Source organism: Larimichthys crocea, chromosome X, assembly GCF_000972845.2.
Source record: "Larimichthys crocea isolate SSNF chromosome X, L_crocea_2.0, whole genome shotgun sequence".
Taxonomy (NCBI): domain Eukaryota; kingdom Metazoa; phylum Chordata; class Actinopteri; family Sciaenidae; genus Larimichthys; species Larimichthys crocea.
Genome location: NC_040020.1, coordinates 18,130,454 through 18,156,588, shown reverse-complemented (window position 1 = coordinate 18,156,588; position 26,135 = coordinate 18,130,454). Strand labels below are relative to the sequence as shown.

The window sequence follows — 26,135 nt, the reverse complement described above, 5'->3', positions numbered from 1 at the left end:
TTCTGGTGATGGATTTAATTCTTCCATATTGTACAGGGCCCCCTAAATGGGGACACACTGGACCTTTAAGTCACAATTATGTGATAGTAAATTATAACTCTGAATAAATCAAACTTTTATGGTTCTGATTTAGTGACCTGAATTCAAATTTGATTTTCTGAACAAAAACAAAAGTATCTCATTATTTGACCTAAATTCATTTTATTTTGATTCCATCCAATTGTATAATCTTGATTTTAAATGTTGTCTTGTTGTGTTCCTCAGTTTAAATAAATGTTAGACTGAACTGACACAGGTTTTTTAGGTGATAATGAAGTGTTTGTGTCCACAGAGAGCCACAGCTGGACTAAGGAGGACAACACCTGAGCTAACAGACGGTAACCACAACAACAGTACCTCCAGCAACAATAGCCCTGTCAACAACTCTCCAACTCCAGTACAGCCAACTGATCCAGTTACCATGGAGATCAGCTCATCACCACCTCTAACTGACCTGGAAAGAGAAAATTTGGTTAGCTGGTGCAGCCGGGGAGTAGATGAACCCCATTACCCAGAGATCCATGGGATGCAGCAGCCAATCAGGGGCGAGCAGGAGGAAGAGGAGGCTGCAGAGGGAGAAAATGGAAAAACAGATGGAGATGAGTGTGACTATCTTGTTTTTGAGATTGGAGAACAGAGAGAGGGAGAAGAGGAAGTAGGTAAAAGTGAAGGAGGACAAAAGACAGAAAGAGGAGGAGTGGAGGAGGGAGAGGAGGGAAGAGGAGAGACAGCAGGAGGGGATGAAGGAAGAGGAGAAGAAATAGAGATAGAAGATGAAGGAAGAGGAAAGGTAGATGGAGAAGATGGGGGAGGAGAAATAGAAATAGAAGACAAAGGAAGAAGAGACACAGAAAGAGAGAATGAAGGAAGAGGAGAAATAGAGATAAAAGATGAAGGAAGAGGAAAGGTAGAGGGAGAAGATGGGGGAGGAGAAATAGAAATAGAAGATGAAAGAAGAGGAGACACAGAAAGAGAGAATGAAGGAAGAGGACAAACAGAAATAGAGAATGAAGGAAGAGGAGAAATAGAGATAAAAGACGAGGGAAGAGAAAAAGTAGATGGAGAAAATGTGGAAGGAGGAGAAACAGAGGGAAAGGATGAAAGAAGAGGAAAAACAGAGATAGAATATGAAGGAAGAGGAAAAGGAAAGGGAAGTGATGTAGGTAAAGGAGAAACAGAGAGCGAAGATTGCGGGAGAAAAGAAATTGAGGGAGAAGATGAAGGGGGAGTAAAAATGGAAGGTGAGGATGAAGGTATTGGAGAAACAGAGGGTGGAAGAGGAGACACTAAAGAAGAGAATGGGTGGATAGGAGAGATGATGGGAGAGATGAAGGATGATGCAGATGCAGCAGAGCTCCTCTTCCTCTCTGACAGCGCAGTGTGTCCTTCATCATCACAGCCTCTGATTGTCACCTCAGATCCTCCAGAGCAGCCTGCAGCTGCCATGTTGCAGGGAGCCTGGGGTCATGACCTCGGCAACAGAGATGACCTTAGCGACGGTCACCTTAGCGACTGCCTCCAAGCCGAGCTTGCTATCGTGTACTCGGACAGTGACGCTGGGGAGGACCAGTGGGCAGCCTTCGCACCGTATGATGTCAACAACCAGGAAGAAGCAGGTGGAGGAATTCATGATGGCATCTGTGATGGAGAGAGCAAGGAAGAGGAGAGAGGGGGAGAGAATGAGAAGAGAGGGGAGGGAGAGACAGAAGTAGAGTCTGAGGAGAGAGAGGAGGAAGTAGAGAAGGAGCAGGAGGAGAGGGGAGGCAGGGATGATGGTGATGATGGAGAGCAGATGAGGTCGAGGAGAGATCTTTTCCTGCGGTCTCCTTCTGTCAGCTCCACGGCCAGCTCCACAGACCCCGACAGGAGGGTAAGACTTCCCCCTCTCTGTAACACAGCTCAAACTTTCTGAAGACATTTCTAATGTTACTACCCCCACAGCAAACAGGATATTTAAGCTGTGACCTGGTTTGGACTTAATAGCACTTATCTTTTATGCCCTTTCCAGTAACCCGAGATATTACATTCATATTAAATTATTCTGGAGTGCACAATGTGCCAGTCCAGGAAGTAGTGTGACCTTGTCTGTAGGAAAGTGTAAGTGGGTGGTGAATCTCTATTATGTGCACTTTTTTTTATAGGTAAACACTTTTATGTATGTACTTTGTCTGAGAGTGAGAAGATAGATATCATCATGTCTGTAGCTGTGTTTCCATCAGTGTATTTTGATCAAGCCGCAACCTCTGTGGCTGGGAAATGAAGCCGTTGCAGCAGTGCTAAAAGCTGCAGTTCTTCAAACGACCAGTTGAGGCCTGCTACAGAATGAGTCTCCATAAGACTTGATATTACAATGTGCAACTGTGGTTGGCTGCTGTTTGCTGTTGAGTAGGTCATGTACTGTCAGTTCATCAGAGCTTTTACACTGTTACAGCTGCCTTTTGAAAACAAGGTTGATGAGAAAAAAGTGTTGGGTGACAGCCAGATTTGTCCAAGCAGCCTCAGAAGTGGCAAAAACTGCAGTTCCTTAAACGGCCACTTAAGGCTGGCTACAGAGTGAGTCGGCCTCCATACGCCCCTATGTTAAAATGTCCAACTTCGCAGCAGAAATAAACATGTTTACAGCCTGGTACAAAAACAGTTTTGGTTTCCCCATTAATTTACCTGTAATGGGGGTGAATTTTTATAGAACTCACATGACTGATCAGCTGTTTCCTCGTGGCTCTATGATCTATCCACGATGCTCAACGCAGATCTGATGGAAGCTTTTTCACATTAATACATGAAACAAATGTAAATGTCTGATTTACAGCTTCCATTGGTACTCTTTTACAGTAACATTATGGAGAAACTGGTATTTTGTAATCCCACTGTGGTTAATTTGGACAGCTGTCTGTCTGTGAAATGAAACAAATATTAAATTAAATATTTAAACAAAGCTGGCACTTTTCTGTTGGGTGTTGTCGCCCCCTGTAGGTCACTGTAGATTATTCATGGCTGATATTGGACCACATGATGTCACATACAGACAGTGCCAGTTTTTGTGTTAGGTAGTGTTATATTTTTACGCTCTCCCTTGTTCTCTGTGTTCTTGTTCTACATCTTGCAGCACATTTGAGATTTAATTAGGTCTCTGTTTGTTAGTAATGATGTGTGTGTGTATTTATATGCTTTTCAATGTTGGGTTGTGTTATGGAATTTTCTATCCTTAGGTAACACAAGGTCACATGTGGGCCTTGAGGTCCTCTGCAGTATTAGTTGTTTGGCTTTGGTTGAGAACAGTAGGTACCAGTCTATCTCAACACTGTGGTGGCCAGGGTCAAAGAGATCTATTGCTGCCTTCCTAGACATAATAGATAGCTGCTGTTGACGTTCCAATCTGCGTAAACAGACATCTGTGTCTCCAGACTATAATGTGTTGACAATAACACCTGCATGGGTAAAACATTCTCTTTGACTAATTCTGGGGTGTATAGTATTTGTGGTGTTATCTTTGGGTTTAAAGTCTATCCACCAGGATGAGTTGGGCAGAATGTGAGACCGACTCAGACACTTCTGATGAACTTTGAGAGTGTCTCTAATTCTCCTTGATCAAGTGTCAATAAATAATACAGCATAAGACATCAGAGGCTCCTGAACACTTTCTTCCTTCCTGACCTCACCACTGACCTTTAACTTCGGCAAATTCTCCACAACAGGTTCCTTCAAATGTCATTTTGACACTGTAAACATCACCTGTATGTTTAATCCTGACTGTCATCTGTCTCATCAGCTTCCTGTAGATTTCAGTGTCCACCAAGATGCCCACAGTGAAAATGTCTCCACCGAGCATGTGGACTTCCTGTTGGCCCGTCAGCAGTGGAGGAAGATGGAGGAGGAGGTCAAGGGTCAGCCAATCCCTAAACCAGGGCTCAGAGCTCAGGGGAGCTTCCAGGGCACCCACACTTCACTGTACCCCCCCACCCGCAGCCCCCGACTCAAACACAGGTAGGAAATACAGGACTCACTGAAAGTTTGACTTTTCTTTTCTTTCGAGCTTTCTCACACAGAATTATTTTCTTTTTACAGTGATTCAAACTTTGAATTCATCTATGCAACAAACTGAACTTGAATTTTTCTTGAATTTTTCTTTAAAAGGGAGATCCATCCACCAGTGCCAAGGGAGCCCCCTCTGTCCTCCACCCTGTCCCCCAGTTCAGAGGACTCAGGCCTGGATGATTCATCATACCGCAGCCCCCTGGAGGAGCCGGAGACTGCTGTGGAGAGAGAGATCCGACTGACTCTAGAGAGAGAGGAGCGACATCGCAGGGAGAGGGGGATGATTGCACAGGGCCTGGCTATACCCAGGTAACTCTTTATATTTCCATGCCGCCACTTCAGTTCTGTTCAGTATTGTACACAGCTGATTAACTTGATGATGACACATTAATTACAAAGATTTGTTAAATACTGCATTGTAGTTAATAAGTGCTTATCATGTCATTAGTTCTTGAGTTTGGAGAACATGCTTCAAATAAAAAATGTTATAAAGTTGTTATGGCTAAATTCATGGACATTATTTATGTTGGAGTAAAATGAAAATAAAGAAAATAAAAGAGGCTAAAATTCCCTCAGACCTGAGGGGGAACTGCAGAGTAGGTGATAATTAATCTCGTCACTGTGAGCAAAAACTTACCATAGACTCAAATTACATCTGTCCATTTGATCCGCTGATAATGTATCACATGGAATATTGCACTAAATATCCTAAACAGGATTGTACTGTACAGTGAAAGTACAGTATTGATATGATCTTGTATCTACTGTTACCAGATAAATTGAGCCAAAATGAAACTTAATTGCTATTTTTCTGTTGTTCAGACCATCCACTCTGCAAACAGGACGATCCCCACCCAGACCTCCAGCCTGCCGCACCCCCACCTTATCCATCTCTCCATCCCCTTCCTGCCCCTCTTCCCTTCCCCGATCTGTCTACCATGAAATGACGGCCAATAACGTCATTATCTTGGAGCCCGACTGCTCCAGCTCCGCCTCCAGGAGCCGCCTACTCTCCACTGCCATCGGAGGCCTCTCCGATTGGCCAACAAGTCTGGATTCGACACCTTCCGCCAACGTCATCGTGGTGGAAACTTCCAATCTGATCATTCGCAGTGCTTCCGAGTTCTGCCTGAGCTCCGCCCCCGTGTCCATGGAAACCCAGGAGAGCACTTTCTCGTCTAATCCATTTTTTAAGCTACGCTCCCTCAGCAGCCAGTCGCTGGTGGAGCAGGAGATCCGCATGGTAAGGCAGAGGGAGGAGGAGTGGAGGAGGCAGAGGGAGGAGATGTGGAGAAGGAGGAGGGAGGAGGAGTGGAGGAGAGGAAGAGAGAGGTACGACACTGTGCTGGTGTCCCCGGGCCTGAGCGATAACGTCAACGGTACGTGGAGTCATGGAGCCTACAAAACAGTCCTGTTGTGTTGTAGTTATCAAACCAACTGAACTGCTGCTACCTTCTGATGTCAGTGTACTCCACGCCATTTATTGACGTCTTAGTCCTGTAAATTTATAGGGAGTCAAAATAGTGCCAGTATTATCAGTTTGCAGACAATGGTGTGTTTTCACCAACAGAACGGAATTTCACTATTTCACACTGTTTATGAAAATATGCTTTATGCTTGAATATAATATTATTAAATGATATGTTATTTTTTATTCCTTCATGATGAAATAGTCTTTTCATAACCTTTGTTTTCATTCCAGTTCCAGAGGTTTCAGACAGATGTGTCTCCTCCCCATCGTCCCCCTCCAGGACCCGCAAAATGGAACGATCCAGTTTGTCTTGTGATCACAAGGTTGGCTGATAAATACACATACATTATGAACACACACACACACACACACACACACACACACACACACACAGACAAAGGCCTTGTTGCATCCTCTGTATCAAAATTCTGAAAATGGTTATCAATTAACTGAGAGGACAAATCGAGTTTTAAAAGCGCTTAATCCCATATCAGCAGTACGACCTGACATTCATCTATTTATCAATCAAAATTTACGAGAGGAGATTCCAAACAATCAATAATCAATATGTTAGCTTTGGTTGAAACAGGGATTTTGACTTGGGACTTGGTTGAGACTTGGACTAAAGGGCTCACAAATCAAAAATAGAGCCTCCAGAGGCTTTACAATAAGTACAACATACAACAATCTTTAAGAAGCTGACGACACAACACTGACATACTGACAACAAAACAGTCGACTTCTTACACCAGCTCACCTGACAAACGTATAATATTTCATTCTCCTCACTTACACATTTAATATCTCTCCTGATACAAACATGCAGATATGAAGCTGTCTGTGTGCTGTTTAATTGCTTCATGTATCAGTACAGTTTAAAAAGTCATATTCAGTTTTTTTCTTTTATAATTTCCTTGTTTGGTAATTGATTTCTTCCTGTACTCATTCATTCATTTCTTACCTTTATTAATTGTGAACTTTCTAAATTGTTAATCAGTTGGACTGATTAATTTTTGAATCTACTGGTTCACAATTTAGCAAAGATATTCATATTCAGCTCATTTTGTTCATCTCCACTCATACATTTATCTTTTCAATACTTCCTCCAACTTTCCCATCCTCTGTTTCTCTGTTACTCCATCCATCTGATGATCCATCCAAACATGAAACCATCCATCTATCCATGACCCATTGTAGCTCCAGTGGTTTAGCTGAATCTCCCCCCCTCCCTCCAGTTCCCCCCGTCCCTCTCCTCCGTGCCACGACGACAGAACACCATGGCGCAGCGATGGGAGGCCTCCCTGTTAGCCAATCAGAAGAAGGAGTGAGCGACTGCGGCACTCAACTGTCAGCCATTTAAAAGCCAAAATGAAATCTTACGCCTCAGTTTCTTCCTTCTGTTCAGACAATTTATACAGTCCTTTTCTGTCAGCAGCTAATGTCTACTGCTATGTTTGTCAGAACTCTGGGTTAGTGCCAGTGGGTCACGGATCTGTTTCCTGTGGGATGCCACAGGAGAAGAGGACTGTTTTCGTTCATTGAGATTGGTTTTAAAGATTTAAAGATTTACATAGTTTGTGTTTCTGTGACGTTTTGACGGCTGGAAAAGTCGAAGTCATGCTTTCAGAGTCAAACTGGTCTTTTGCATGAAGTCTGAAACAGTACGACACAGTGGAACTGCCTGCCATGTTACACTTTAAACATTTCCCTTCTATATATGATAACCTTTGTGGAGGTATATTTCCAGGAGGTGTATCACAGTAATAAGTAGGAGTATACAATTGCAATCATAATAACAGACATCACTGTTTTTGACAGGTGGCCTATATTTTATGTAAACTTTGGAAGCACATGTCAAAATCTGTGGTGTTCTCCTTTAATATTTAATATTTACAGCACTTTGATTTATAGATGTTAATTATGGTCCTAGTACAACTGTTTATTGATATATATATATTGATTTTTAATGACTGCAGTGCAGTGATTTTCAAACTTTTTCTGGGCAGTCACATTTTCATTTCAGATATTCCTTTAATATATTTTAAAGTGACTCACAGCATACAGCATTTTCGAAATGTTGTAGCTATGCATAGCAGAGATTTAAAAATATGCAAAAATGATTTAGCACGTTGCTGTTCGTGTGTTTTAAATGTGCTATCCCAGACTTTGAAAATCACTGCCTTGGTGGAATGTTATAACAAGCCATTGATCAAGGGAGTTTGGATGTTCCAGGTTTCCACGTCAGCCATGTTGGCTAAACAGTGCTCTCTGCTAACTGAGTACTATTTGGGTCACAGTCACACAGGAGGTCAGTTGTAACCCAGATACAGTTCCATATCGGGGTACGGTGTTATGAGCTCCTTATAAACAACGTGAAAAGAAAAAATACAGCTGCTACTTTTCTTTGCTCGTTCAACAGCATGTGATGAAGGTGTTGAACCTAAAATCCGAAAACAAGTCATTTCTTTGCACTCCATCATATGATTGTAATTCCCAACATAAAAAATGCCATGTAGAAGTAACCCTTTGTTAAGACAGTACTCATTGGATAAGGGCTCTGATGTTACATTAAAATTTACTGGTGACAGAAAAAAAAAAATCCAGTATGGATGCCAGAGAGAAGAACAGGATGTGAGAGCAGTGTGTTCAGACTGAATGCAAAGTGAACTCCAAAAGTGACACTCCACAGAGTTTGTGAGCAGGGTCAGTGTTTTTTCTTCAATAAAAAAAAACAAATCAGAACCCACAAAACATAAAACCATTACATATGCAATAAAAGACACATCATGAGAATACAAAGCTTTATTTCTGCATCAAATAACCAAAGATAAAATGTTGGACAAATAGGCCATCATAGCCCAGAAACCTGAAGAAATGCACCTCTGGAGTACAACTACAATGATGTGATTAAAGACTGCCATGAAATATGAGTCACAAGAAAACTAGATCCTGTTATGAATATAAAATAAACATAAAATGGCTTACTGTCTCTGTCGCACACATGCGCAGACAAATCGCTTTTCAAACTGATCAGTTAATGGCTGAGAATTCATCAACTTAACAAAATCAGTCTCAGTACAAATAGACTTTGCTAAAATTGCTTTACCTTTATGCAGAGGTCTTTCCTTAAAGTTGAAGAATGTTCATAACTTGCACAGTCACTGCCAGTCAGGTCAGCTGACTAACACATGGGGTGAATCTGATCTCCCATCCATCCATTCCTGCCCAGGCCAGAGTGCACATCCATAATGCTGAGAAGAAGCAGTGTTTCTTTTAGCATAAAATGACAGCTTGTTTGGTAATATTGATTTTACAGTACTAACAAATAATCAACAACAAAAATTTAATTTAAGCTATTTTTTGCCCTCCTAGTGTAATCACAAGTAGCCTAACTGGATGGAGACCTAGCTAGCCAGTCATTACATTAGCTGTAAAGAGACTGTAAAACACTGCAGATGTCAAATGCATATTAATAACTCAAATTCAGTCTGAACACACCTTTATAATGAGCTGCCATGTCACCAGGGCGGTTTGATGGATGTCATTTTAGCTTTAGAAGTGTGAACATGGTGCTTAGAGTCAAATACAGACAAATGTTGCATTGGATTGATAGATTGATTGATCTGTGGCTCTGATGTTTTAGCCAAGCGACTTGAGCATTTCTGAAAGAATCAGATTGTCTACTCCTGAAGTCTAAGTCAAGATTTTTACATATTTTTATGTCCCGTCTTGATTCCTAAAAAGAGAGATTTATTGTATTGTATTTTTGCTGCATATATTTATGAATTGAGCAACGCTTCTAACTCCTTAAAGCTTTTATTTGTAAAGGTTTATAATATATTGTGTCAGAATGACTATTTGAAGTCTGCCATGTTTTTTAGGAGATGACCTTTGTGTGTGGTGTGTGTGTGTGTGTGGTGTGTGCATGAGTGTGTGTGTGCGTGTGTGTGTACGAGTGTGTGTTTTATAGTAATCCGTCCTCTGTTTGTCAGCTAGCCGGAGCTTCTTTTTCATTTAACAAGCTCACTCACTGGTTTCCCCGATAAAGCTCAGCCTGACTCAGCTGTGGACTAAAGGTGCATTCAAGTCAGCTCACAAATGGGATGATATTAACTGCCAGGGTGAAATAGTGCCAGCTGAGCGGAACGCTAACGGCAGCAGTTTCAGTTTAGTGTCATGATATTTTGATTGCACTATAAGCTGTGATGTGTTTGCACTACTGTGTGACAGTATAAAATATACTACAGAGGATCTAACCACCTACGTAGCTACAGTAACTAACTGCATTTGAGCTGTGAGTCACTGTGTAACCTGAAGCTGTGTCTATACATGTGATGTAGCCTGCATCTGTTTTCATGGCCTTAATGTTGAGAGGCCAGGTTTGAGTCTATCTTCAGGTACGTTGAAGGAGCTGTTGGTGATTATTTTCCTCCTCTTCATACTGACTGTACAATGAACTTGCTCTAGCACTGCAAGAGACTTTGCACAAAATAATGCAGTCTGTGAAGAAAATAAGTTAATATGAGACTTTGGCAATCTGAGAATCAAGTGGTTACATTTGTCCAAGCAGAGGTTTAGGTATATTTGACTAATGAAAATAAGATTGAAGAGGCAATAGTTTGTCATTGTTTCTTAAGTTATTTAAACAATGTTTTAGAGGAGTTATCAACTGTAACCCAAAATCTAATCAATGAAAGTGATTAACAGGAACAGGAAAGTGTGGTCCTTCCAACTGTGCATGTACAACAAAGATGAAGTGGATCTTAAATATACATTCAGTTCACGCTAGAGCCTCGACCATTATTGACCAGATCCATGAGAAGCAGAGTTGGGTTTCACCTACTTCCAAGGTGCATTAAGAAGAGCACAAAGTCTGAAGAGGTCAAAACATGTTTTGGCTCATCATGGTCATTAAAATAGAAAACAAGAAGACAGGTAAAGTCAGAGTCTCTGCACAGAGGGCCACAGAGAAAGGAATCATATTCTGCACTGTTCGCTGGTGGATTTGCACACTAGTGTTTCTGTCCCCATCTTTTCTAAGGAGGGATCCCTTCAGGTTCAGTATGGAGATGAGGAATGATGATTGCAGTATCTGTTTTAATGTACATAAAGCATGTGAGTATTGTACTGAAGGTAGACTTGAAAGAATCTCACGTCATGAGAGTCTGAGATGTATTGAATGCACAGTATGAACTGCGATGTGAAAAGCAGGGCGGGTTCAGCATGTCATAATGTTACTGTGTTAGATATACTGTATGATAGCACATAATACACACTACTGTACACTCAGTGTTTGCCCTGTGGTTTCATTGCAGTTGGAGTTCCATCCATACCTGGTTTTGGTTATAGTGTTGATTTTTTCATCAGCTTATCTCTGATTCTTTATTACTCCACAAAAGTACTTTTAGTTTTTAGAAGAAAATGCATTTATTCATGAAGTTCTTTAACATTTCTTATTGTGTTCATGCCACTCCTCAATGAATACAGATGTTACACTGGGTGACACCACACACTGCTTGCTAAAATATTCCGTATAAATTCATATAAACAGCTGTCCTCACTGTTACAGCTTTTCCTCACTTGTGTTTATTTCTTCATTGATTTGCCTTGAGTTTCAGTCATTTAGTATTGCCAAATGAAAGGTCTGGTGATGACATCTTCAATAAAGAGAGTGACTCCTGAAATGTACTGTGTGTTCACGGTCTGTTTATTTAATAAAACCATTTGATGGGCTGATATAAGCATATTGTCTATCAATATTTTCAAACTTTTAGGGGGACAAAAACATAGTTTTGTAAAGTCGTCCCTACCATCATCATAAATTCCTGGGTTAAGCATGATACAGTGGGTGGATTTTCCTAAAAACCAAACCGAGAGACCCTGACACCAAAAGTCTTTATTATCAGTCAAAGTGATGAATGTACACCTCACCACAAACTCCAAAGACACAAGGAACAAAACTCGGAGCTTCAGATAAATCCATCAGTAACTAGGGATGGGAATCGAGTACCGGTTCTTGTTGAGAACCGGTTCCGTGTGTTTCAATTCCATGGAATCGTTTGGCAGTTTATCTAACGATTCTCTTTTCGATTCCAGAAAGCACGAATTACGTCACATAACTTCCGCAAGAAGTTACGCACGCTCAATTGCAGTGAGCACGACAAATTACTGCACGTAACTTACGCAAGTTTCACACGTGCAGTGCAATCAGTAGCAAACAATGGCACCCACTCGGTTCAAACGCTCCAAAGTTTGGCTGCATTTTACCAAAATAGATGGCAATCATTGCAAAGTGGAGATAACAGCATCGGGAGGGAACACGACGAACATGCAGAAACATTTGCGCACACAACATGTAATATTTTGAAATGAATGTCGTGTTTTTGACACGCTTCGGACTGGAGATGAATCTCAACCTAGCAGCAGCGACAGCAGCCAGGCTATGACCACCTCTGTGGTTACTACGGAAGGTAACTCTGGTAAGTAACACACTGCCTACCATGTTAGCGCCATGTGCTTCTTTGTAAAACATGCTATAACAGTTAACATTAAACGAATGCCTTGTGCATTACATTTAGGAGATGACTCTTTTGACCTCGCTGTTGGTTTTGTAAGGTCGTGATACTTCTAACTAAACAAAGTTGATGATGATCAAACTATATTGTTCTCATTTTTTCCCAAATGAGAATCGATAAGAGATTAGATAAAGAATCCAAACGTTAAGCAGAATCGATAATGGAATCGGAATTGTAAAAATCTTATCAATTCCCATCCCTATCAGTAACCACAATTGGTAAGACATACAAGGTAAAATGCAGTGAAGCATAGAAGGCAATCATATTCTTGGTGATGGTGCATGGTCAGTCCCAAGTCAGAACATCTCCACAGTCTATACTAAATGCTTCTTTTGAAAACCACTGTACGTGGATCATTCTGCATAGTTTAAGGTTATACAAACACGTTTGCCAAGATCAGAATCACCCAGGTGTCTTGCCAACAAGATGATGATCAGGCATTTCCATCAATAAGAGGACAATGAGTCAAATGTTTCAGGTCTTTTGAAGAAAAGAGTGTAGCAGAAGAAGAACAAAGGATCAGCATTCAAAATGTGAATAGATATAAATAGTTTGACATGCTGAGTGGAGACAGGGGAAGCAACATCAGCTGAAAGCATCACTGGGATATGTGGAAGCTGAGCTGGGCTCATGATGAACTTGTTTCTGTAGTCAGTCAGAGGTCACGGCAGGACACAAAGACTCAGGAGGCAACTGAAAGCTCCTGCATGTCATGGATCAACCCTCCCTCTTCACTCCTCCTCTGTACCTGACACACACAACATACACACACACACACACACACACGAATGAAATGGCGAACATGTTGTGTTTGGTTTAGGGCTGCGAAATTCTGGGAATTTTCAAAGTTGGAAACTTTCCATGGGAATTTATGGGAATTAACAGGAATAAACTGGAATATCTGCTATTCCTCAATCACATGCACACAGCACACTGCTTACTGCAGGGCTACTGAGGCCACGCCCCCTACCTGCACAGGTGATTTCTGTACCTGGACCACACTTTAGGGCCCAGAGCCTACAGAGACTCACATGTGAGCTGGTGGACTACATAATATTGTTCAATAAAATAATTCACACTTGATAAAGTTCTACTTACAAATAAATCTGTTGAAATGTTAATAATTGTTTGAATTGTTTTATTTTGCATGTCTGCTTATGACAAAACAAAATGTTTAGATTTATGTTTGGATATGATACAGTTTGTTTAAATTACCCACAATTTATAGTTAATTCCCCAAAATGTGCATATGGAGCTTCTGATTTGATAGATAGATATATGACCGCTGATGATTTAGAATATTCCCAAAATTCCCAAGCTTGTCATGGAAACTTTCTATCCCTTTGCAACCCTAGTTTGGTTATACTTCAGGAATTCCACATACTAAACTGTAAAATGAAGTTCCAGATTGGATTATTTTGGAATATATGTTTTTAAATACTGCTGCAAAACCAACCATAATGCTGAGTGAAGAAGTCTGCCTGCAAAAAAAGATTCATTTACATGTATGTTATATATTTTGGGTGTATGTGTGACACTTTTTCAACATTTCTATTTTGTTGAGTACCTGAAAGACAAAAAGACAAACACCACCTAAACATTAATAACATTAAATTACTCCTAGCTGAGAAACAAAATAATGTATTTTTTATATATATAATCTAACAATAGTTCAGAAACATCACTCTGAGCTCAGTTATTTTTGTCATGCTCTTATTTTCATCTGTTGATGAAGATCATGTGATTGTACTGAAAGCACCTGGAGGTGGTCGTGGTGGTGATTCTGTCTGGCAGCCATAACAATGACACTGGTGCCCTGTTCTCAGTGACTAATTAATGTTGGCTGTCTGTCAGTGCTAATGATACAAGTACTGTCTTTAATGCCATTGGACCTGATGCTGTCAGTTATACGCACACACACACACATTAACGCTAAGATGTAATGTTTTACATACAGATAGCGGTGTAATGAATCAATGTGAATATAAACAAACAGCCTGATATGTAGAATGACTCTGTGAAGGACATCTGAGCTGATTCACATCACACAAGATTAACATCTCTCTCTCACACACACACACACACACACACACACAGTGTGATGAGGATTGGACCAGCACAGATCAGGCTGTTAGCATCCATCAGTAACAAAGGTTTATTAGTGTCATTCATCTTTACACATGCTCATCATCAGACAAACTATGTACACTTCAAACATTTGAAGTTAGTATAAAAATGTGGAAACAGTTCTTTACAAAACATCTGTCTTTATGCATAACATACATAACATATCAAACCTGCACCAAACCTTGAAAGATCTACATTTTTTCTACTAATGGCTAATTAACTTAATTGTGTCACTCGTATATTCTTATTGGACTCATATCGAGCACTATTAGTCAGTTGAAATGAAATTGCTGTCACAGACCAGTGTGCTACAGTCTACAGCACTATACACCACTACAAAAGCACTTGTTTAAAAACAGTGTTGAGCTCATCTTATAAATTCATATAGCTTTAGCTGAAATATTTCTTCATTATGTCGGGGTCCACTCATATTATAGCTGCTCATCATTATGAACTACACCAGCAGAGGGAGCTATAGGACAGCAGCTCACTGGACTCGCTCTGTCTGTTTAATAATCCAGATCTTTCTTCTCATTATGTTGCATTATCACATAAAACAATGTTCTATTATTCAAAGTTCTTTAACACTCTGTATTTGGTTTTCATATTGCATTGTACATCTGCATGTTTGTATTCATTCAAGTATGATATGTATCATTCAAGAGCACATTTTCATTTAGACAGAAGTGCATTAAGCTGCAGGTGCTTAAAGCATATTTGAATATTTAGTTACCATTGAAATTCATAGCACCCTTCTGAATTGAAGCTGAACACGGTTAATGATGAAAACACGACCCTCCACGTCTGCAGAGGCTGGACCGGTTCATACTTCAATGGTAAATGTTTGTGTATATTGTTGCTTTAAGCTGTATTAGTTGATTTCTTTGGCTGACTGTGGGGACAGAACACACATGACATGCTGTTAAGGCTGACAGCTTAGCAAACAAACATCCAGCACAGAACACAACAAGCATTTATGTGGTATGCTGAACCTGTCCACCTGACTGATGTTCACTCTCCTTTCAAAAACAGATGTGTCTCTTTAGTTGTTAAGTGCTTCAATGTACTCACTAGCTACTCTCTAACTGTGTCTGTCTGCCGCCTGCGAGAAAAGGTTGATGACAATGAGGAGACTGAACCATACAGTTAAAGGTCCAAGCTGGAGTTGAAATGTTAGGTGGAAAGAATCAGCTGAGAGCTGGCTAAGTTGAGTAGAGTAGCAGACTAACTGTAAGTATAGTCATTGATTTATTAAATAGGTAAAGCTGAATTCACCCTCAGTTCAGAGGGTTTATTTGTCAGTCCCACCATAGAGACCTATGGGTAAGTTACCATGTATAGTTCAGGATCAGTAACACTAAACGTGATTGGTTCCTGCCTTACAGTTTCAGTGCTGGTGTTTGCAGTTAGTCATGAGGTTAGCAGTCTGATGGAGCAGTTATTGAGTTAGACACTGAGGCGTGCGTTAGTCAGCAGACAGCACAGCAGGGTTTGTGTTTCTTCTTTATCTTTTTGATACCTGGTCCCCCCCATCTCTGCGTCTGTCTGTCTCCGCTTCCCTCTACACGTCCCGTCTTTCCATTGGCTAAACTTCCTGCTTGAGAACTGCCGCCCTTCGTCTCCTTCATGCTGCTGTCGTCTTCGTTTTCTTCGTTGTCCTCAATGATGACCAGTTCTGCCTTCAGGGCGCCCTCAAACTCCTGACCCGGCCCACTGTCATCATGCGCCGGCTGGAAGCCCATGAAGATAGCTGTGATTGGCTCAGTGGCATCCACCGTGTTGAGGATGGTGAAGGGAGCATTGTCTTCATAAAGGGGGGAGGGCACTCTGTGAGAGTGGGTGGAGCCACTATACACATCAGTGGGTGGGTTTCTGTCATCACTGTTATTGGAGGCTGGACAGAAACAATAAAGCTCTTCCTCATCCACACTGATGTAATCCCTGAGAGGAATATAATTGGCTGGAGTGTAGCACAGCTGTGGTTGGTAGGCGGACACTACTTCCTGGTCATGTGATCTTGGAGGAGGGCAGCCATTGGCTCTCCCTGCATTTACCATACTATTGCTTCTGATGATGCCGTTGGTGTGGCGGCTAGTAGGCCGATCTTCCTGAGCGCAGTTTCTCACGTGGTACGAACTGTAGTAATGATCTTTCTGGTTGCCGTAGTGATGTCCCAACGCCTTGTAGTTTCCCAGACGATGACTTTCCCTCAGGTTGCTTTGGTTATTTCTCTCTTCCTGCCTCCTGTAATGGCTTTCCTGGTGACCATAGTGATGCTCCGGTCCTGGTTTTCTCGGCCAGCCCAAGTCTTTCTCCGTTGTGTTGCTTCTGAGGAGATGGCTACTGTAACGCTGTCCCTGGTCTCTGAGGTCACAGCCGTTCAGTCTGCCTCTCTCATGTTGGTGGTTGTAAAAGCAATGCTCCTCCCTTCTGCTGTGAGTCTGCTGGTGGTTTTGCTGGTTTATTTGGCGATGCACTGTAGCGCTTCTCAGCAACTGTTCCACCTCGATGGCCGACAGCTCGGACACACAGCTCTTATCACGTGAACCCTAAAAGTGGAAAGGAATATGGGTCACTGTTAGGATCACAGTATCAGACAGTGTAGAGTTACTCTTGGCAATATGATGTACATTTTTTTAATTGTTATGCTGATGACACACAACTTTATGTGTCTTTATGTTAGACTTCATGTAAAATCTGAATTCTCACAGAACTGTCTAACTGACTGGATTTCTAACAACTTCCTCCAACTCAGTGAAGAAAAATCTGAAATAATTCTGTCCAGGTCATGAAATATATCAGAATTTAAGTGTGATAACGTGGCCTGAAATGTAGCAATTATCTTCAATTTATTCTGAACTTTTTGATCATGTTAATCAACTTTGTATTGCTTCCAACATCAGACCATTTTCATCATTCTCTGACTTGGAGAAAGTTATTCTGTTTTCATCTTTTCCAGAACTGATTTTTCTAACTCTCTCTTTACCTGCCTGAGTGTTAATGGCCACATCTTAAAGTTATACAGAATGCTGTAAGCATGTTGAACCACCATGTTTCTACAGTAGCCCTGAACAGACAAACTAAAAACTGGCTCTACACAAAGTCTCTAATGTCTTTCGTGTGTGTTACAGGTACCATAGTTTTTTGCCAGGAAGGAGGCAAGGGGTTGCAACTACATTGCTAGACACCTCTAAATAATGTACACTGGTTCTTTAAAACTAAAGGAGGTTGTGTATTTGCTGTCAGGATCTTGCTCTTGGAGCTGTTACCTCTATGACTTCCTTTAAATCTTGACTAAAAACTACTTCACAAACTTCCACCTGCATGAAGTGTTCTTTATGTGCCCTCGAACTTCTACATTATATTGTATCACATCATTTGTGAACCCCTTTGTAACATTGTTCTGAAAAGTGCGACACAATCAAGGTGGTCATTTCTATTATTAATAATGATAATACCTCTTGTGAATTCAGTGCATAAACACACTTTCTGCCATCGTCGTAAACCTTGAGCCCGGTGTGTTGGTTTAACTCGTCTGGAGGAACTGTAGCAGTAGAAAGTACTGAGCTCTCCCCAGTTGACAGGTTTTTGGTCACATTGATCTCCATAGCAAACAGAGCTGAGACACAGAAGGCGGACAGACGGACTATGTTAATATCAGCTTACATGGCCAAATCTCAAAGCTGTAAATATGATTACATCAATCCAGATTTCTCTTGCATAGCCTAAATATCATATATCTTTTTCTATCCTAATGTCTCAATCATCATCACATAATGATGTCACAGTAGCAGACTTTTACGTTGCAATTATTATAGCCTAAAGAATTCCCAATAACAATATTATTATTGCAATATGTATAGTAAATTTTGGGAAAAAAACATGCTTGTGCATAAGTCAAATTCATCTTGAACTTTTATTTTGTGTTTTGTCTCTTTTTTGGTAAACAGATTACACTCAAAACACGAGTGTATTGAACGTGAACCAGTGAGAATAGAAAGAAGTGGAAATATCCTGATACCTAGGGTACGTATCAGGATATCCTGGTTTCAGAAATTTTGGTGAACCCTAATCCTGGATTTGAGCCTGTGTATCAATGTAACTACGTGACTATGAGTGAACCCTGAACTTGTGAACATATACACATCATCAAAACTTACTACAAACTACAATGTGCTTTGAATGACTTCTCAGGAACCGAAGGTAAAAATGAGCTCACTCTTTCTTGGTGTATCTGGTGGAGAGAAGGATTCTGGGACATCAGGGATCACCATGGTGACCTGGTGTAATGGTTCTGTAAGGAAAACAGAACTGTTCATGTCGACTCATCTTTGGTGTAAAACACAAAAAAGGAAGTAACGACTTACCAGGAACAAAGCTGTCCTGAACCTCCTACAAGACAAAAGAAATCAGTACAGGGAACGTAATGGAAGCACAAAAATGTGTGTGTGTGTGTGTGTGTGTGTGTGTGTGTGTGTGTGTCTATACCTTGATAATGTCCTCTGAACTTTTCTCCACAGCCTTCAGTCTGTTGAGGATGAAGCTCTCGTTGCTAGAGATCATAGACTCCTCTCTCTCCAGAGACTCCACCTCCATTTCTATCCTGACGGGTCACATGACACAGTGCAGGTTAGCATCAGGTCCAGTGTGTGTGTGTGTGTGTGTGTGTGTGTGTGTGTTTTGTACCTGTGGATGTTGAGCTGCAGTGCTCTGGTCTGCTGCTGGTCAGACCGAAGGCTCTGTTGCCGTGGGGAATCCGCTGCATTGTGGGAAGCTGAGTCCTGCAGCAGCCACTGTTCCCTCAGAGCTTTTTTCTGATCATTCAGAGGACAGAACACACAGATGAAAAAGGAAGATCTCTTTAGCTGTGATTCAGATTTACACCTACGGCTGTCAACATGTGTCATTTCCTCTGATTGTTAATCAGTTAGTGGTGAAATTTGCGGCAAACAGATGGACAGTGATTATTTATGCCGATAACAGATTATATCCATCCAACGGTTTACCACATACCTCATCTGGTGTTATTGTTACATTTGTGAAGACAATGCTTAAAGCCCCATAATGTAACTTTTCAGTTACTATGTTGATGCTACACTGACTTGAAATCAGGTGAATGGTGTCTGTCATTCGTACTTCTGTGCTCACACTATGTAACTTTGGGCTCCAGGTATAATCACGTGCGAGAAGTACTTTGATCATAAGTATTATAATCATACACACATGTACAGCTGTCCATATTTACCACAGTGGGATTATGCTCAAACTGAGGGTGCTAAATTACAAAAATAACTATTTCTATGCAATGTTGCTTTAAGTGTAAATAGTGTAGTGAACCTTTAGATGCTGCAGTTTGAGCTTCTCTTGGTCCAGTTCCAGTTTCTTCTGTCTAATGTCTTCCTGAATGCGATGCTTCTCCTGTCACATTAAACACACTTAAGTAAGTGAATGTACAGAACAGGTGACGCAGATATACAAGTGATTTTTTTCAGAATCAGAATCTGAAATACTTTAATAATCCCAGGGGTAAATTATTTTTGTTACAATACTCCAGGTATGCAAACAAACAAACAACAACAACATATTTTAAACAAGTAATCATCTATTAAGAAAAAAATATAAAGAGTAGAGTCAAACATTACAGTGATGGCATGTAGCCTCTCTTTCAGCAGACCAGACTCCTCCATCCTGTTTCAATGCAGACAGACAGAGAGAGAGAGTGAGGACAAAGTGGACAAAAAGGAGAGAAATGTGCCAGACATGTTCCCACAGTGCCACACTGAAATAAAGAATGACTCCATGTTGACTGTGTGACTCTAATGCTGTGGGTGCTAAAGAAGATTTGACTCAAACAAAGTACCTCACACTGGCCCATAATAAAAATATTGTTCAATGCTGCATCACACCCTATCATTTAAAGAATGAAGCTGTTTTAGTTTTTAAGTTTCCACAAAATCATTTCCAAAATATTGATGAGACACCATCTCATACAAACGTGGATGATGTTTCACTGCACTGTCCCTCATGTTTCTTCACATGTTCCTGTGCCTGCTGATCACACACTAACGAAAATGAAGAACTTACAACAACAACGAGGTTGCTCACTGTTATTGTAACTGTTCTACCTCAGCATTAGCACTGTGTCCTCACTCTGTCAATCTGTTCAGCCAGGAGACGACTGGATGACAGGACCTGATTTACTACACTCTCCTTTAACTACAGCTGCTCAGTGTGTGTGTGTGTGTGTGTGTGTGTGTGCAGACTGGCTATCTGCCACATACAGTCTCAATCAGCCTTTTGATCATTTTGGAAGCAGTCCTGCATCATGTTGTAGTCTGAATCTAAATCTTTGCGTTTGATGTTTCCACTATATATTAATGATACTGTCAGTCATTGTGATCACATGGTTTCATTCAATCATTTTCACAATGTCTAAACCTGTAACATCCTCCATACATGGGGTAGATGTGTGACGTCTTGCTTTTTATACACTGTGGGGTCAAATCTTGTATTTATATCCAGTGTCTGTCCAGCTGTTCACACTGTGATCATGTGATTGCCTTGTTGTTTTTTCAGCAGACTGTAAAGGAAACACTAAAAAGAAAAACCACACATATTAAATGACAGGTGGAAATGTCAAATATCTTGTCTCCCTGATCTCTGGCTGGATATTTAATACTTCCTGTGTGCTAAATGTGTCTGTGGCATGACGTGTTGATCTGTACGCTGCTGAAAACTGCCATCAGTATAATTAGTCTGTTCACTTCTTCTTTGATCACATATTTCAATCGTATAATCGTAGAATTGGAATCGTATCATGGAAATTGTATGATTTCATATCAGGGAGTGGAAGTCTTTATAGAGGTGTAAAACTGAATACTTTTTCAAATGTATTTATTAATTAATTTATTCATTCATTTATTTATTTATTTCTTTTTGGAAGTGGGGCTTAATTGGACAATGGGAAATGACACAGAAAAGCTACACTCAAACCTGGGACACTGTCCTGCCGTCGATGGTCCTAGACCACCAGTGTTTTCAGACCTTAGTCAGTATGATGGAGACTGTGGTCCCAGTCAAGTTTTCCCAAAACAACATTCAAGTGTCAAAGTCGTCTGGCAGCTACGGTATTTATGACAGGAGCAGAAGAAGTCAGGTGACGTTTCTTTAAGAGACCACTGTTTACTTCAACATTGTTGTTTTTTTTAAAGCATGAATGCAATCACTCCCTAACCATAACCCCTCTGTAACCATGACAACAAGACTCTCCAAACCTTAAAGCAGCCTCATTTGAACCAAAATCATGCAGCAGGTATTATGTCACGTCATAAAATCAGTTTGTTTTTCATTTGTAAAAGTGCTGCGTCGTCGCACCGAGCACGTTGAACTGTTTGTTCTAAACGTCCCGTCTCAGACACAGAACTTTCAAACAACTATCTGATAACCAAACTGGACGGATCCTTTGATACAAACACGTCTGTGTATCACAGGAACTGTTTTATTTATTACAAAATAGAAGTACATGTGAAACACACCTCCGCCCTCAGAGTCAGCTGTGTGTAGCCGAGCAGTCTGTGTTTAATATAGATGTGGGTCATGAGCGTTAAAAACAGGGTTCAAACAGTTATCAGGGGTTAAGGGGGTGGAGGGTATTCTTAGAAAGAAACATACACATTTACTGCTTCTATTTCAGGTCACCACGTCAAACTCCGAGTGAAACTCCAGGTGGCTGCTGTGAGGTATGTACACGTCTCTACTGCCTCCATCAGATCTGACATCAAAGTTTGATTATCAGCCTTACATGTAAGGTCACAGTACAGTACCCTAACACATTACTGACCCACTGCCTCAGGTCAGCCAGGAGAAAAGGGTCTGTCATCTTAACAAACCGGCCCCTCCACACACAAACAGGGACTACATCTTATTCTGCCCTAACTCCCTCAAACAAGGCATCCTGCCTGTCAGCCCGAGGCAAGGGTTTAACCTGACCCACCTCCAGCAAGTTGACACATCGTCCCCTGAATGAAGGAGACAACACAACCAGCCTGTCAGTACTCAGTTCCAGTTTGTCCATAATAAAAGCTGAGTGGAGTTTATATCATCAGCCTGTCAGTCAGTCAGTCAGTCAGGTAAACAGTCAGTAAAGCAGCTAATCTGCTCATGCGGCTGTTAATCTGTGTGAAGCCATCTGCTTGCTAGCTACAGTGGCCATGTGTGCTGATGATCTGTATGACCACCATGTGCTCAGTGTGAAGGCACACATTCTCCCTCTCACTCCACGAGCTGCGAAAACATTTACTCCGCTAACATCACGTTATTGACAGAGCTGTGCGGTCACGTACATCTGAATGGAAACACGCCAGCGGCACAGAGGTGTCTTTGTTCAGACCAATAACATGAACGCATCTCTGTCCTTAAACCTGAAACGCTCGGATAGATTTCTACAGAGGATTCAAGATGAAAGCTAAATAAATTAAATATTTATTTTACATGGTATAGGTGACGGTGGTCTTAAATATGTGGCCAACTCAATAATATCAATTGAATTAAGGAAAATAAGAAAAATGACATTAGTAGAATTTTGTGCAGATTCAGCTTTAGGCTGAAAACAGAAGAATCACCAACACTGCTGATATGTGTTGATTTGATATACGTTTATGGTTCTTTTTGTTTGTTTCTGTTATCTGCTGTCTACTCTCATTCATTGTACGGTGTCCTTGGGTGACAGAAAGGCACCTATGAAATAAAATGTATTATTATAATAAGGAGGACATTATTATACCAGAATCAGAATCAAGTTTACTGCCAAGTAGGTTTGCATTTAAAAGGAATTTGACTTGCTCACTGGCGCAGAACATTAAGCAAAAAATATTTTTAAAAATATAGGAAGATAAAAAAAAAAACAAGTATTAAATATAAATAAATATACAATATCTTCTAAAACGAAGGAGGTGTAGTGCAAGTATATGACATCAAACTGTATACAATGACCGAAACATTTAAAGTTTGGGAACTAACACGCGGGTTCAATATTATCCTAAAGAGTAAAACACAAGTACTCAAGATAAAGTGAATGTCTCTACATGAGAATGAACGTGCATACAAACTGAGATATGAATATTAAAGTGAGTGCAGCTCTGCTGTGTTGGTTGTTACAGCGGGTTCAAAGCCTGGCAGCAGCGCGGAGAAACTGAAGCTTAAACAGACTTAAGGACTTATCTCCACCTCTCTGTGTCTCTGTGTCCTACAGCCTGCACGGTCAGTCCTTCAGCACAGTCTGTCCATTTAAAACTGTTCTACCTATTCTAGAGCCGCCATGACTCTCCTCTGTTTGTCAGTGAGGTTGATGAGCTCAACTCAAACTGTTTTTGACCAGATGGACTCTACCTTTTCTGAACTATGACACAGTGTAGCTGACAAAGTATTAGAGTATTTTGGTGTTAAACCTTCTTCCATACCTTCTCAGCTACAGGACACGTCATACTTCACACGCATTAATATATTAAAATATAAACTCTGTGTTCAGTTAGCTTACCTGGCTGTTGCCGCTCACTGCTCTCGCGTGCTGGGCTGTGCCTCTGTCCCGCGGGAAGCTCGAGACCACCCGGCTGCAGGTGCAGGTGGGCGGGACCGTGTGTGTGTGTGTGTGTGTGTGTGTGTGTGTGTGTGTGTACGTACGTTACAACTGATTGACAGTTGTCTGTCCTCCTGTCAGTCAATAGCGATGTTGCACTAGAAAGTCTACTTAAATCCTCCGCTGAACTGGAGACCTACGACTCATCCAGACAAGATCCTCTGTGTACAGATATATTTATTTAGAAAAAAAAAAAAAAAAAAAAAAAAAGCGATTAATTAATGAGAATAAAGTAAATTTTCTACAATAAAATGAACTCCTCTGGTCCATCAAATCAATTTTAGCAAAGTGACTGACATGAAACTTGTGGGGGAGGGGGTTGTCGAAATTAAGACAGAATGACGTGAGATATTAAAAAAAACAAACAGCTGCAGCTCATACTGCTGCTACAATTTGAAGCTTCTGCAGTCGCCCACATTCTGTGCTAGAGGCAAGTTTATTGTCATATTTACTCTCATTACATTTCTCATTCTTGAAATAAATAATAATAATAATAATAAAAAGTCCCCCTCTGATTTATTTGTATCATTACTGGTGCTGTTATTGAATTTTTTACTTCCAGTTTTAGTCTTCAGTTTTACTTTTTGAAATTTCAGCAACAACAAACAACTATTTTTTCCCCTTATTCCCTTATACAGATGACTTGTCTGTAACTGTACACATGTTTTGAATTTAAATGCACAAATAATTAAGGGTTATAATTGTTTTAATTTACTCTTTCATTGTATAAATGATAATGGAAAGGAGAGAGGGAAAATGTATGAGTCAAATTTAAAATATTGTGCTTCTTGCATTTATAAAAACAACTAAATTACCTGTTTGAACTTGAAATGAGTTACTGGTATATATAACATTTATTTCAGAATATCTTTATAAACTCTCTCGTGGGTCTGGTGAATGGTTTCATTTGAAGCAGCTGTCGTAATAATTGTGATCAAGATCAAGATTGGTTTTAACTAAAGACTGATATTTCAATAATTTTTTCAGCTGCAGTGAAGTCGGTGTGCAGCAGATGGAAGTCTCGTATCATTTAATGGACAGACTCTGACTGACAGATCCTCAGCACTGAATGAATGGTCTGCTTTACAGAACTGAAGAATTATTGTTGTAGGTTATAATTATCATTATTCATAGGGTTTTATGGGGCCTCTAAACTTTATGAATGTAGAATCAAGACAGCACAGTGAGATGCCTTTAAAATGTAAATTACATTTAATCTTTTGATAATCTGTTCCTACTCTTGTTTCTTGATCAGCACAGAAAGTCAAACATCACTGGGCATGACAGAAAAAGAGAGTCACAGTCCTGCTTCACTGTGACAATAAATGTTATATTTATATATTCTGCAGACAAAAAAATACAGAAAATACTGTTATTTATATATGAATAGTGTATATATATATATATAATATATAGATATAGATATATGATATATATAATATATATATATATATATATATATACACACACACACAGTATATCAGGCTACTTTATGATTTTTTAAAAGAATGAAAGAGAGTTTGAAGTAAAACACACCACTGTACTTTCAAACATGACATATATTCAACAGTAATAGATTGAACTTGAACAGGAAGACACACCAAATATGAATGAATGAATCTATGAGCACTAACCACAAAGATAACTAACATGGATTTACACACAGTTTTCCCTTTAACTTTCTCCACTCTGCATGGATGTCGCTGTCAGTTTCAGAGGCTGTACTGGGCTCAGTTTTAGCGTGATATGAAACTAGAAGACCTCAGATCATGTAATGCCAGTTTGTCTGGAAAGGGGATAAATAACGCTATTAATATTGTTAGGCAAAATTTAGCCAATTTAATAACTGGCATGACCACTTTCGGAAGCTCATTTGACCTCTGACCTCAATATATCAGAATGGGTCTGTCCTGTGTTGGTCTGAATGGGTTCTACATGTACCCATAAGTCTCCTTTTAAATGTAGTATAAATATGTTTTTTTAGTGTATTTTAATAGTTTTGCATTACTGGAGTCCCTAAAAAGTATTGAAATTGCATAAAGTGGGTCTGACTGACACTCTTGCGGATTTAATGAGCCTAGTTGAAATCATGCCTGATGATGTTAGTCCACAAAGGGGCCATTTCATTGTGGTGAGATGGCTTTTTAACTTTGACCATATATAAAATGACCTATTATGACCTCTAGGATAATCACAGCCTGGTTTATGAGCAAAATAGACAAGAGAAGCGCTCACTGTCCAATCAGTGAAAATG

The 26,135-nt window shown here is 40.3% G+C and overlaps 2 protein-coding genes across 3 annotated transcripts; one reads left to right on the top strand and one right to left on the bottom strand.

Moving 5' to 3' along the window:
* Nucleotides 1–1,028: 1,028 nt before the first annotated feature.
* Nucleotides 1,029–9,362, top strand: LOC104933490 (uncharacterized). 2 transcript variants are annotated; one of them, XM_019266724.2, is made up of 6 exons: nt 1,029–1,909; nt 3,809–4,023; nt 4,174–4,383; nt 4,897–5,453; nt 5,777–5,868; nt 6,781–9,362. In XM_019266724.2, the coding sequence occupies exons 1-6, from the start codon at nt 1,274–1,276 to the stop codon at nt 6,871–6,873; spliced, it is 1,803 nt and encodes a 600-aa protein (XP_019122269.2). In that variant the 5' UTR covers nt 1,029–1,273; the 3' UTR covers nt 6,874–9,362. The 2 variants fall into 2 exon arrangements, with proteins under 2 accessions (XP_019122269.2, XP_027139532.1); XM_027283731.1 differs by having other exon boundaries at nt 6,743–6,846.
* Nucleotides 9,363–13,957: 4,595 nt separating this feature from the next.
* Nucleotides 13,958–23,948, bottom strand: LOC104933487 (palmdelphin-like). The gene is made up of 9 exons (XM_010748950.3): nt 23,783–23,948; nt 19,890–19,935; nt 19,585–19,665; nt 18,934–19,061; nt 18,736–18,850; nt 18,615–18,639; nt 18,467–18,541; nt 17,706–17,866; nt 13,958–16,796 (listed from the first exon to the last, which is right to left on the bottom strand). The coding sequence occupies exons 2-9, from the start codon at nt 19,932–19,934 to the stop codon at nt 15,717–15,719; spliced, it is 1,710 nt and encodes a 569-aa protein (XP_010747252.1). The 5' UTR covers nt 19,935; nt 23,783–23,948; the 3' UTR covers nt 13,958–15,716.
* Nucleotides 23,949–26,135: the final 2,187 nt, after the last annotated feature.